Raw genomic sequence first — 14,394 nt, forward strand, 5'->3', positions numbered from 1 at the left:
TTAACCTATTTACACTTATGGCCTCCACAATACCCCACATCACTGTAATTTTTGCACTTGAACTCTATGCTTTGTGGGAGAAGTTGAAAAGTTTCTCTCATTTTTAACTTAGTAATCAATAATTTTATTGAAAGTCACTATTTCTGCTATAATGAAATAGTTGGGATTCATTCTGTATTCATTTTTTCTTTATTTTTCACAGTATCACATCCTTTGTCTCCTGAATTGCCTCATTTCCAGAACAACTCCTTATCTACAGAGCTTTGATTTGAACAGAATCTATTTCCCCACTAGTCAAGAAATCCTGAATGACATAATATCAAGATATGATCTAACTTTACAGTTCTGAAGTGGAAAGCTCAGGGAAAGCCCAGTCTCTGGTTGCCAGTCCTCAGGTCTGCATCAATGACATTATCTGAGACCATGCCAGATGGTGGCTGTCACTACCCCATGACCTGTGGACAGGTCAGATAACATCCAGTATTCCAAATTTATTTTTTCTTGAAGAAATAAAAAAATAATGTGCTGAAGGCTCTCTAAAACATCTTTTTATATTGTGTCCCCATCAGCAGCCACTTAACTCTCAGAGCCCTTAAACACAGGCAAACACTTGTGTGAAACACAAGAAACAGAAGTGCAGGAAAAAACGCTTGAGTAGAACACAGCACTGAAAAGGAGCACAACCTGGACAACAAGCATCCTAGGTAGTGGAGAGAAAACCACTGAGAGCCAGCAGTAGCACCTAAAAATCAAGATGTTGCCTGAAAAAAATGAGATATAGAAAGAAGCACACATAGGATGATTTTTGTCTTCTGGATTATCAAGAGTGATGTTTTCACATCTTCCGTCTCTACCATGAGAACCAAATCTTGCCTATTTTTGTTTTAACTTTGAAATAAAGATGTAGAATATAGGTGTTTTCTTGGTGTTGAAGCTACAAGATTGCAAGATTATAGCAGAAACATAAAAGTTAAGAATAATTATTTGATACTATATTTCCTTTATAATTTCTTGCTTTTGTCATACTCACAATTCATATGGATGTCTTGGAATGCTCATGTTCATAACACATATACAATTTAGCACTCCCAAATGACAGAAACTTTCCTATCACTGTTTTCATATCACTACCAATCAAGATATCTAAAATGAAACACTTGAAAACTGAGACTTTGTGAAGTAATCACGCTGCTGACTAGGGATTGAGACATCTTCTCATTCCAAATAAAGTAAAAAGACATCCTTTTTTTTTTTCCTTTTTTTTTTCTTCTTAACGTTACAACCATTTCTAATACTTGCTGGAAGCTCTTTTAAGGCTTAGAATATTGTAATAAATCTCAATGTGATTTTAGTGCCTTGAAGAAGTTTGGTCAATAAGAAATGCTGAGCACCTGTCAACTCAAAACAAAGCCTGGGTTTAGATAATTCCATGATCCTATGTGAGGAACTGGAACAGGTTGCCCAGAGAAGCTGTGGATGCCCCAATTCCTGGCAGTGTTCAGGGCCAGGCTGGATGGGGCTTTGAGCAACCTGGTCTAGTGGCAGGTGTCCCAGCACAAGGCAGGGGGGTTGGAACGAGATGATCTTTAAGGTCCCTTCCAACCCAAACCACTCTACAATTCTATGAAATGGAGTACAACTAGTACTAAAACACAGTACTAATAACAAATTTTAAGGCAAATTTACTTCGTCTTGTATTTCTTGAAAGCTGAAACCATTAAATTGAAGTGCATATTTGCCACCAGTAAGAAATTTTAAAAATTATTGCCATTAGAATTAAATGTATTTTCATATTTGCATATGCAGACACACAAAACACACCCTTTCTAAACACACAAGAAAAGTTCGCTGAAGAAATATTAAATATTAGCAGGAAAATAAACAATTTATTATGGACTGTAAAAAAAAGGCAACCTAAAAAAGAAAAGAAAAAAACCTAAATCAGTCGTAAGAACTCTAAATTGATATTATTTTCCTATATAAAATATATCAGTAGCAGAACTAAACCCACTCTTAGGAATGAGTTATTAAAACCTGTACTATAACTGTAAAGCATTAACAATACCCTATTACAGCTTGCAGAGACCATTTATCAATTCATTTGTTTTTGCTCAAGACAATCTTCCCAGACTTATTCTAATTACTTTTTTACTTTTTAATAAATATGCATAATGGAAGTACTATATAAACAGTTATTTCTGCAATCACTGTCAAATGAAAAATTTGAGACTCAAAGATAAATAGCACATAGTAGAATAAAAGTTTCTGGGTTACAGCATTTGAACAAGATAAATCATAATCCTCTAGAATTTTTTAAATTTTATATCCATAAAATAAACAATTCCCCTAATCCATAAAATTTGCTATTTTTTGTGTCATGAAAATTAGAAGTTTTCTTATTCTAAAAAAAAAAAGAACAAACTGAGACATATTTTTAATTCTGTCCATTCACAATTTATAACTCATTATTTGCACTCTTAGAGCAGACACTTAAAGTGATTATAGTCAAAAGGGTTATGCTGCAATAGCTCAGTAATTTTCATGAGCAGTCACGAGAGTAACTTCGAGAAAATAAGTAGATTTCTGCACTCCCAGAAATCTATTTGTTTGCAATCATGCTAATAAACAGGCTTATTACTCATAGGTGTACTGTCCTAGCTCCTGAATAGGTCAGTCATGGACCAGGCTCACTGTGTGACAGACCCTACATCCACCCAGAATGAAATCACAGTCCTCATCCCAAAGCGTTCACACAGTTTTTTTCCTAAATAAACAGAAAATACAACCCCCTAAACTTGGTGGCTCATTTACAGCATCTTATCAATGCTTTAATATTCTTTATTCTGACTGTGTTTATTCCTATGTGATGCCAAGCACGAAGCATATTAGCTCAATTTTATCAAGGGTAAACCTACCTTGCATTTATGCAAGGTCAGTGCACGCAACTAAGGTATTTGAAGAGAAGACTCTGATTCTGTCTACCTTTGATTACATTGCAGCAGGTTTTTTAACAGTCATCCTTTGTACGTAATCCAAGGGAGAACAGATAGACATAAAGAAATAAACATGAAATAATTAATGACTTCTGATGAGTGTCATAGCAATTTTAGTAGCCTAAGAGTCACAAAGAGCTGGTTTTGCAGAGATTTCCTATTTCTAACACTGCCATTGAAACACTACTCATAATTTTTATATGATGAGCTGGTCAAAATATCAGACCACTTTTGGAAAGTTTTCAATACTTTAGGATCAAAAAAAATTTGTTTCAGAGCAATAACACTACTTGCCCAGCAGACTTTCTCAGGTCCTACATTGGGTGCTTCATCAAAACCTACATTCTTTGTGTTGAACTATCTAAGACATGTAAGTGACATGAATGTGCACAAGATTGGATTGTGTAAGTCTGAGTAACTCACAGAAGAATAAACAAAAAATTTTAGTCAAGTTTAACACATTTGCACTTTTACATGTTTTGATAATAACTTTCATTAGATGTCTTCAATATTTCCATATTTTTCTTCTAAATACTCTTTTGTGAAGTTCCATTTGCTCCCTCTAGCTTAACTTTTTTCATAGACATGCATACATTAACAAGTTTCATATTTATGGAGAAATTTCGGGGAAGAAAGCATGGTAAGGTAGCTTTGGGATTTGGGGTTGTTTGGCTGTAATGTACTGGGGTTTGCAAGCTATAATCCTGTTACTATGTACAGTCTCATTGTATCTGTTAATGGGAACAGTTCCTGGGGCAGTCCAAGGCAAATACCTCATCATGGGTACAGTGGTGCAGTGGAGATGCCCAGTTCTCCAAAACAATTCTTTTCCTCCACAAACCTGCTTCTGTCCACAGCACACCTTGTTAATGCATGCTCAGTCTTCAGTGACTTGATATTTTTCAAGGCAAAAAGGTTTCTGTTGCGTCTGTTATTTTTGCCCAAATTTGGCCAATGTAGAAGCACTGGACAGAAAAGTGAAAAAAAAATTATGGCTCACAAATATTCAGTGCAGAGTTACTAATTTCTTGCATATTTTAAGTTTCTTTTCAATTGGTCTTCTCCACTCTAGAAGTAACTGCAGTTCCGTTGCCCTGGGCAATACTGGCTAACGTTTAGAAACCTCTCACCTACTCATAGTTATGGCTGGGCAAATAGAAAAAAATGTTCAAGTATTTGCTGGCCACAGTAAATCAATTCAGATACAGCAGACACAGAGTCCTGAACTTTTAGGCAAGACCAAGTGAAATGAACACAATAAAACTACACAAACTATAGATCACTGAAAAACATTTCATCTTCTCTAAAACTGAATGTGGTGTTTTCTTTAAAATCTTTAACGTTTTCCTCCTATGTCTTTTTTTTGAGAGAAGTATCTGAATGATTCCAGATTAGGTGAACATACAGCTACAAAAAAACCTCCTTTTTATGAAATGGGGGAGGATAAGCACAAAGGCTTCTGCACTGCTTAATGCTATTTTTGAAAGCATGTTCACCTAATCTGGAATCATTCAGATACTTCTCTCAAGAAAAGACATGAAATTCACCTATTATTAGAATTTTCACATGAGAAGATTCTCAGATGAGTATGAAACACAGCTTTATGAGTGCTTTTACAGCTCATTACCACATTTAATTTCAAAAGCTATTATAAGGCTGTTGTAAAAACAGGTGGACATAGTTAAGTATTTCACTATAACACAATCATTAAGAGGAAAAACATAATAAAGTGGAAGCTTTCTAAAAGATAATTATATAATCAGTCACATCATATGTTTGAGCATTTCTATCTTCTCTTCAAATAAAGGGAAAGGATAGCAGTAATTGAAGGAGACGCATAATATGGGTTACAATCTAAGTTATAAAATTTTCTGAAAAAAACTAATTTATGTTAAGACCTTAGAACACAGCAGACTTGCAGACATTGCATGAACATTTGTATTGGTGATGACACTTTTGAAATTTATATGAATCTCAAATGAGGTAGCAGTAGTCTTAAAAGAACTGGAAACTAAGATGTTTCTGAGGAACAGCATTAAGATGGCTGGCAGCAGCTGCTGCAAAGATTTGGGAGTGAGGGGGTGGAAGGGAACACTATTCTATGAATTCTTTTAAAACACTAACATGTATAATATCCCTTTTGCTGGAACGATAATGTACTGTTCTGGGACACTCTGGTTCTATTTTGGTACCTACTTAAATAGGTCACAAAAATGATTAAAAGAAACTCCTAAAGTATTTTTCTGAAAGTGGATACAGGTTATTCCCATTTTCACGAATTCAAAGGTAGACAAATGCCCACTATTCCATTGGCAATATAAAATTATAATTTCTAAACATTCTTCATGCTATGGAGTATACCAGGAGAATATATCCTCTTCCTTACGAATTTTCAGTTCATAAACTTGCAATCTTTTTAATTTTGCATTAATATAACTGAGATGCTGGTATTGCAATCTCATTTCTGCATTCTTAGTAGATGATATCGAACTTTATCCGTTACCCACTCAGGCAGAACAGGTGAGAAATTTTTTCTTAATAAGGACTGTAGTGGTTCAACCACTTCTGCATGGCTATTCAGCAGCCCTTGGGAACAGTATATCTACAAGCTCAACCTTGAATCCTAAGGTAAAGGATAAATCTCTGGAGCAAATGAGTGATTAATACATGCCATTCCAATTCTCATCATTATCATCACTTAGCTGCAATCCAAATGAAAAATATCAACTTCCTACTTTTAACAGAACATCTAATTTATTGATTTAGCTAAAAGCTCAAGGTTCTCTTATTTTACAGTTGTTGTAACAGGCCTTGTCTTATGAGATAAGCAGACTAAATAACTAAACAAGACTGAGAATGATGTCTTCAACTCTACAGAGTTGGGCCTTGAAAAATGATTCACATTTCTAGATCTGCTGTTAGACTTTATTTATCGTCACATAGGAATTTTGACAACTTACTTAAGCAGATTTTAGACATCATTATGTTGCTTAATTCCAAATAGAAAACTCTCATACTTTTCTGTACGTTTTCAGCCTACATTTCCAAATTTAAAAAAAAAACAAAAAAAAAAATCCACATCTTACTTTGTGAGGAAATTTGACAATGTGACTGATAGGGTTGCTTTTTGGCTCCAAAGATATGGATAAATAGATGGATAGATGGATAGAGGTTGAAAGCAAAATCCTCTTTTTAGAAAGACACTCTAGCTCAAATTTACTAATTGCATCATTGGTCCAATCAGATCTAGGAGATCTTATCTGGGAATTACATTTTGTTTTCTGCTTCATTTTACAGCAGAAATACAGCTTTACAGAATTAAACAGTTTCACTTACTATTCAGAAGCTTGTTGTCCACCAACAAAACACAAAATTTAAAATTCTACTGGCTCTTATAAACACTGAGCATATCAATATAATGCAGCCCTTTTTAATTCCTAATTTGCATTCTGTAACCACAAATCCAACTATTCAAATTTACCAGTGGCATTTTCCTGAACCCCAAAATTAAAATGCTTAAGAGGAAAGAACAACCCTGAAGATTTTACTCCCCTGTGGACGCTATTCTTTGATTTTATAAAGAAAAAAAATGAAAATTATTAGTCAGTACCAATGAAAAAATCTAAAGCACTTAAAATTTACACACAATCTCCATGATTGTGCCTTTATTTTCTATTCATGTTTACAACACTATGAACAACCTTAATACCACATAACCTCCACAAAGTTTTCAGTGGGAAAGATTGGACATGAAATCACCTCCTTGTTTATGGATGCTCACTTCTAAAGTAAAACTCCTATACACATTCATATGTTGAAATGGAAGATTACATGTACTTATCATCTTCTCCAGAAACGACATGGCATTTTGCTTTTCTATTTAATGACATGACTTTAGTTTGCCAGACTAATTACAGTTTAAGTATCTATTTTCTATTCTTGCCAGGATCTAATAGCACAGTTTGGTCCTTTTTCCATCCTTACACAGTTTCAGTGACCAAGAATGCCTCTAGAGAGAATCTAGTGCAATTGTTAGTGAGTGATATCTGGAACTACTCTCCAGAACAGTGGCTTCAGATCAGTGGGTTTTTTTAATTTACAGCATTTTGACCACTCTTATTAAAAGTCTACAGAAAAAGGTGCAAAATGATCCCAATCTCTCTTCAAAAAGCAACATTAATGTGCAATACTGTCTGGCATTTTTGAGTGTGACAGCTACAAAGTGATTGCTTCCACTGAAACTTGTCCTGGATCTTCTTGCAGCCCCACTGATGCACACAGACTCCTAAAAAGTCAAGAGGATTCCACAAAGGCTTAAAAGCCTACATTTAAGATTTAGCATTTTACAGATACAAATTCATAAATAATGTTGCATTTTATATTTTCGTGTGGTTTTAAAACCCGCTTGTGACAAAACAGATCAACAGTAGGTATCTATCTTTTTAAGATACTCTTTTTAATGTGTTTATAGTAAATGTAAATATTTATAGTAAATTCAGGATTCAGGTGGACTTAAATGAGGGGATCAAAATTTATAATCCAGATAAACTGCTTCTTTCTCTTCACATTGCACATAACCTATCATCCATCTATAACATACTTGTCCCAAAAAGACAAAAGTGAGCCCTTTTCACAGAATGGTAGGATTGGAGGAGATCTCATAAGGTCTTCTAGCCCATCACTCAGCTCTAAAGCAGCAATAATTGTCTTACTTATTCTTACAGACAGTTAAAACAGATTACACAAACATATTAGACAATTTGTTCCACTGTTACATTACTCCTAGCATTAGACAGCTTTTCTTAACTTCCTTCTAATATTGTCCCATAATATTTTCCTTGTTTCCTGTTCAGTACAGATATAAGAAAGAAACTAGTCCTTTTTGCAGCAGCAGCCTTTTACATACCAAACGTGTGTGTCTCCAGTCTCAGGAATCCCAGTTCTTTCAAATCTTCTTTCATATTTTTAGGCCCATGCTGATCTTTGTTGTTCTTCTTGAATTGCTCTACATTTGCTACTCATTTCTCAAAACACACACATAGTACTGTACTAATCAGCTAATACATTTCAAATGCCAAATATTAGTTCATGTACCTTGAAGACTTCATTTCTCCTGAACACGTTACTGTGCCAGTTTTTTTGCAGCAAGTTCCTAGTCTGATTAAAATTGAGAATTTGCAAATCTTGGCCTTATCTTTCACCTCTCTACTCAGTTTCAGTATTTATTTATTAACAATTTTGCAATGTCTCATAAATAGCTGATTAAACAAAGTGAAAAGGCTCTAAGTTGGTGAACAGGGAAATCGGCAAAGATACAGAAGACTCAGGATTCAAGATACTGTTTTGCCCCAGCTGCACAAGGGCATAAGCTGGATTTCCTGCTTCTGTCCCTGTATTCTTTATCCATGAAACTTAATCAGCTCCTCCTTTCCTTTCATACCAGTCAGCCATAATGTCCTCGATTCTCCAAGTCTGCACAAATCTCCACTCTCTCAGTTTTACCCTCATTTCACTCTGCAACTTCTTTTTGTCCCCCAAGACATTTCTTCTATTTTTAGAAATAGCCTTTGTCATCTATTCCAACTTTCACCTTGCCTATCCTAATAAACAACCTTGTAGAACCAGGGTGCATTTTAATCATCTTTAAATATGCTACACTTATTTTTCATTTCATGAGAATAACTTTTAAACTTCACCAACATTGAAAATTATGTTGAACATATTCAGTCCTCCATCAAATTGTATGACATAAAAATGGCATTACTATTGCAAAGGGAGTCACATGGGTATGATCTTCAATAGTTTGTTTTTTCAAGGCAGATCTGAACATATGAAAGGAACACGCAATGCCTGTGGCTTTCTCTTCTCATAGATGACACACAACTAATTGTCCAAGATGCTTTACAGTGGATTAAGTATTCCCTCACCTACTTAAGCTCTCTCATCCACTGAAGCTGTAAACATTACTTATTTAAGAAGCATTAAAAGATGTCACTGGAAGTATTTTGTTTTATAATTGATTCTACATTTTTTCCAAAGGAAAAAGTAGAAAGATGCTATTATTAGCAGTGGAAATTGAAAGCATATATTTAACAAGTAGAATTTGTAGGAAGGACTCAAACCAGACATAGATGCATTGAAGTGGGATGATTTCCACACAGTATTCCTACTTTTTCTTATTTTTGCACAAATATGTATCAGGCTTAATTATTCTTAAAGAGTAACAACACAGCATACTATATTTTTTAATTATGACACTGGCAAATGTAAGGAGGGGGAAAGGGGAACTTAAATAAATATTTTGTTATTATTATTTGATTGTTGTTATTATTTGATTCTTACTTCATTTCATTCTAGCATTTTCCTGGAAAAAGTTTTCTTTCTTTTCACTCACAGCTTGAAATCAGGCAGTAAAAGAGAAAATACCCAAAGCAGCAATTCAATCCTAAATTTATACCTACAATTAGGTTTTAGGGTTTTATTTTCAACGATGCCATTGTCTTGAGAATGTAATACTGCCTCTGTGTTTTTCCAAAAGAATCACATCATTCCTATAGTCTCTATAAACTTGCCTTAACTGTTGCTATAATGCTACATTTTGGTGAGGTGAACTAGGAATTAGTACTGTTATACAAACTGTGGGGTCAGGCTCTGCCATCTCTTCTGACAATGAGCAATACATTTCATCTTCAAGTCTCATCAGAGGTCCCACTCAGCATTAACAAAAGCAAAAGAATTTGGCCTGTTAGTGTGAGCAGCTTCCCACACTCACCTGCTACATTAAAAATAGTTACTACCCAAGATCTTGCTACACCATTCTCCCACATAAGGAGTTCCTAAGTAGCAATAACTGTGTGCCATTTGCAGCAGCAAGTGTACTCTTGATACAAACCGATCTTACCTAGAGCATACATACCACATCATACTATAGTGCAAGCATATACAGTATCTATATATAGCTCAGCAATGTCATGCTTTAAGGCCTTTTATCTACCAGATTTGAAAATTAAATAAACAAATAAATACAATTAAACAGCTTTTGAATTTTAAGACTGAATGAGAAGGGTGAGAGAATATGGAAAAGTCAATTACAGTTTACATACGTGGGGTTTACTGTTGCCTTCAGAAAACACAGGAAAACAACACACCAAACACAAACATAGTTAGTAAAAATATTCGCACTTTATCTATATATCTTCCTTATATCTGAAATATCAAACCTCTGTCAGATAACAACCCTGTTGAGAAATCCAATTTTGACTTGCCTACAAGAGATCCAGAATGTACAGAACAAATATGAACACCTTGTGCTATGAATAAATTGCCAATAAAGTCACAATAAAGTGACAACATGCAAAATAATTTACATGCAATCAGGTATACATGTACACAAACAAACAAGCAATATCTGGTTCTTTAAAAGGAAATGAATAGAAGATCTTTGTAGAGACCTGCAGATTGCTTCTCCTGTTCTGTAAACAAATGATGACTCCTCAGCAATCTTTCAATTACTCACAACTATTTTAAAGCACTCTGAATAATCACTGAAAAAATATACTTGACGACTGATAAATAAATCATTAGATGATACCAAAAGCATGTAAGTCTGCATTTTGTTACCAAATTAGTATATGTCCTGAACAGTAGAAATTAAGACTCTATTTGCATTTTCAAGAGCAGTTTAAAAAAATTGTATCCAGGTGAACAATTTCCTTTTTCATTTTTTTCTACAATATTGCACTTATAGATAACTTGCAATAGATTTCTAAAAATTTTCATCAAAATTTGTCCACACTGCAAAAAAAAAAAAATTAGCACAACTGCTAACAAAGGTGCTGTTGCTGTATAAGACCTGTTTTCAAAAGGAGTGACAGGAAACTGACAAGCAAATTATTTAACTCCCCAAAACCACCAGCAACAATGTATTCTATTAGTTTGCAAATTGCTAGGGATTGGGGGCTTTAATTAAAAGATAACATAATAAATCAGAAACAACATGTGATTAACACTAGAATAAAAACAGATTCCACTTGGTATAGACTGTGGGATTTTGGTGGGAAATTATATTGAGGCTTCACAATCTCTGAGCACCATTAGAAGATAAATTTAATCAAGGACTACATTCGTTATCTTTTTACTACAAATAACAATTAAAACATATCACGTGTTACAGTTTCGCCAAAGATAAAAATTAAATCTATTGCATACACCAAAGCCCTTAGACTAACCCTTGAAGGAAACAAGCTCTGCAAGGAGCCTTTTTCTTCATACCCAGAGCCCACTGAACCAGGACAACACCTGGGAACAGACCTATATTCGTTTTACAGCTTGCATTTCTGTTCTGTTTGTTTCCAGTCAAGATGAGGATTGATCCCCAAACAGAAGTCCTCTAAAGGTATGTCACAACATTACCTCTCAGACTAACAGTGTTGAAGTTAGCACCAATTCCTGTTCCTCAAACTCTGTCATGTCTCTAGGTAAAAGATTCCCATCATGTGAATGCCATTTCTGCCTTACCACATGCAGGGCTCTAGACATCAGACAGGCTGAGCCTGCCAGAGCACATACACGCACTATATTGCTTGATGCACAGAGAAAACACCACTAGGACCAAGAAATCTTGAAGACTGAAGGAGCTGTGCCTTTGGCATCATTGCGGCAGGAAAACAACGTTGCTTTTTTGATCCACACAGGCCCTCTCGGACACAGCAAGAGTAAGAAACAACTGAGGAAGAGAACATGCCACAATATATATTGGATGGAGAAGTCTCCCTTCCCTGCTTGAAGCAAACAAAACTGAACTAGTCAGCTGTAGTAAATGGAGGTGGGAACCAGGACACAAACTTAATGAACAGCACTGATCTGCAGCTCTACTGAGTGGGACCTGCAGCTCTGCAGAGAGGTACTGCATCAGGGCAGGGCTCTGCCACTCAGGGCTGCAGAGGGAACAAGGGACAATTCCCCCCTCATCGGCACACAAGAAATACTATCTTCTTTGCTTCTCTCAACCACAGCAACAGCCTTTTTTGTTGGGTACAGCCTTGGAGAAACAAAACTTAAAGCCAGACAGCACAAGGCAACCCTGTATGTTGTGCCTCCTGCCAGCTGACTCCTCTGACTCCCTGCACAGTGGCCATTGCACAGAGACAACACACTTTGACAACGCGAGAACAGCACATAGACTAGCAAGGTATGAGCAAGAGTGGGACTGCTACTGACTGCAAACTACTGCACTGGTGTGAAACATTGAGGACTAAGCCTTCCATGGAATCACAATCATGAACTACAGATGGAAATTGAGTTTACACTTAATTGTCTCTCTAAAGAAAGGAACTCAGCAGCCAGTCCATCAGTGAAAGCAACAAGACACTCCAGTGTCAGAAACTGAGAGAGCAGCAAGTAGTAGGAATTAGGACTCATAATAGGGATCCAGACAGCAATGGAGAAAACTGTCCCTGCCACAAGGAGAAAGAAGATGCCAGAGATAACCTCACACTGTGTAGCAACCTGCCACCGGATTGCAAAATGGACCATGTCAACAGATGATGGGAACAGACCCTATGAAAAATGGGCTTGCCATGAGTGCATCTCATCAACCTGCAGCAGCTGAGACTTGTCTCTTTCAAGCTTCATCAATGTTGTGCAGCTCGTTGTGCTAACACAGCCATTTCAGGAGCAGCAAAGCCTCTACAGACCTATGCAGTGTGTTGACAGGGATGTGTACGCACAGTCAGACACTTGTGTATGTACATGAGAGACTTTTCCCTGCCCCAGACAGATTTCCTGTGTAAGACAGGAACCACCATTCACAAACAGAATCTCAGGATGAGATCAAGATCAACACCCACATTGAAAACCTTCTGTGTGTCTGCAACCCTCTGTTTGGGAGAGGCCTGGCAGAAAAGAGGGTCCCTACTGATCTAGCAGTGTAAAAAGTCCCCCATCAACTGAACCCTTTCCTACTTGCAAAGGAAAGGCTGCCCAAGCGTAGATGTGCAGTCGCACCGTGCTCCGAGGCGAGGGTGCACCGCGTACTCCGCAGACGTCAATAACCCCACAGATCACCAGCTCCACGACTGAGCACCAGAAACTGCGACACGGCAGCACGAAGCAGAGCGCAGGATCCGGCGGGAAGCAGACCCTGCCGTGTCCGTGCCAGCCCTCAGCAGATTCCTCTGCGGTCTGCAAACAAGGAGGGCCAGGTACCTTCAGATACAGCCCCAGCCCCGTCACCGTAGCGAGATTTCCACGGGGCAGCCCACAGGTGCTCGCTCCCCTGCGCCGCCCCACCGCCGGAGGGGCAAGGACGACCTGAGAAAGGAAATGTCGGAGGCAGGGGGATGCGGAGAAAGCGGGTACCGAGGGAAAGGAGATGCCTGAGGCGGGGGTCCGGAGGGCAGGGTGCTTGCCCCGGCGGGACACGCGCGCACCAACACACGCCGTTCCATCCCCGAGCGTCCCGGCGTCCAGACACTCCCGCCGCCGCAGCATCGCCCGGCACCGGAGCGAGCCAACCTGTTTCCCCACGCACCGAGAAATCGGCTGCGATGCCCGGCCCAGGCGGGCGGGCAGACGGCCCCCTGCGCCCCCCTCCCCGGCTGCCTTCCCGCGGGGCGAGTCGCTCCCCCCCGGCGGGGGCCGCGCTGCGGCAGCCGTACCGTGGGCAGCAGCGGCTCCATCTGCGCCCCTTGGTCCTGTGTCTCCATGCGGCGGCGGCGCGGCCGCGCCGGCGCCCCCTCCCCGCCGCGCTCCCGGGGCGCTGCGGGAGCCGCTGGGTTGCGCCGGGCTCCGCGCTCCGGCCGCGCTCCCGCCGCAGATCAGGACAGGATCGGGATCGGGCGGCGCGGAGGCAGGAAGCGCGCGCCAGTCACATGGCCGCGCGCACCGCCGGCCCCAGCGCGGGGGGGCAGCAGCCGGATCCACCTGCGGGATGCGGGGAGCGGGGATGCGAGATGCGGCCGCGTCCTGCTACCCTCGGCGGGGCTTTGAAGCCGAGCGGGCCTCGCCCCTGCACACAGGCGCCCGAGCGCCCCGGTGCCGTGAGCTCCTCCAGGGGCGCTAGAAGGGGAGTTGGCTCCGTGTCCACAGAGGAAGGAGAGAGTAGCGGAGGGACCGGGCCCCACTGAACCCCGGGTGACACTATCGCAAACGTCCAGACAAGGCTCAGAAGTTTAACACTTTACACCAGGCTTCAGCCACAGGCTCCCCAGGACTGCTGCTTCAGTGCAGGCTTGGGCCAAGATTCATTTAGATGTAGCCAGCACCAGAAAAGCACTGGAAACCGGTGACACTTCACACACTCCTGCCCGACTTTGACCCTTAGTTAGAGACAACATCTTCAAATTAGAGGTCTGTCCCACTCCCCAATAAGGTAACCCCACCATCTTCTTTGATCTGCAAA

General features: G+C 39.2%; 1 protein-coding gene across 2 annotated transcripts in view; it reads right to left on the reverse strand.

The window, feature by feature from the left end:
* Positions 1–13,767, reverse strand: part of SLC4A10 (solute carrier family 4 member 10) — a 149,724-nt gene extending 135,957 nt beyond the window's left edge. For both annotated transcript variants that reach the window (XM_027678746.1, XM_027678749.1), the window contains exon 1: positions 13,652–13,767. In XM_027678746.1, the coding sequence (XP_027534547.1) occupies positions 13,652–13,699 (48 nt within the window). In that variant the 5' untranslated portion in view covers positions 13,700–13,767. The remainder of the gene's footprint in view (positions 1–13,651) is intronic.
* Positions 13,768–14,394: the final 627 nt, after the last annotated feature.

Source organism: Neopelma chrysocephalum, unplaced genomic scaffold, assembly GCF_003984885.1.
Source record: "Neopelma chrysocephalum unplaced genomic scaffold, ASM398488v2 Primary Assembly neopelma1_44, whole genome shotgun sequence".
Classification (NCBI taxonomy): domain Eukaryota; kingdom Metazoa; phylum Chordata; class Aves; order Passeriformes; family Pipridae; genus Neopelma; species Neopelma chrysocephalum.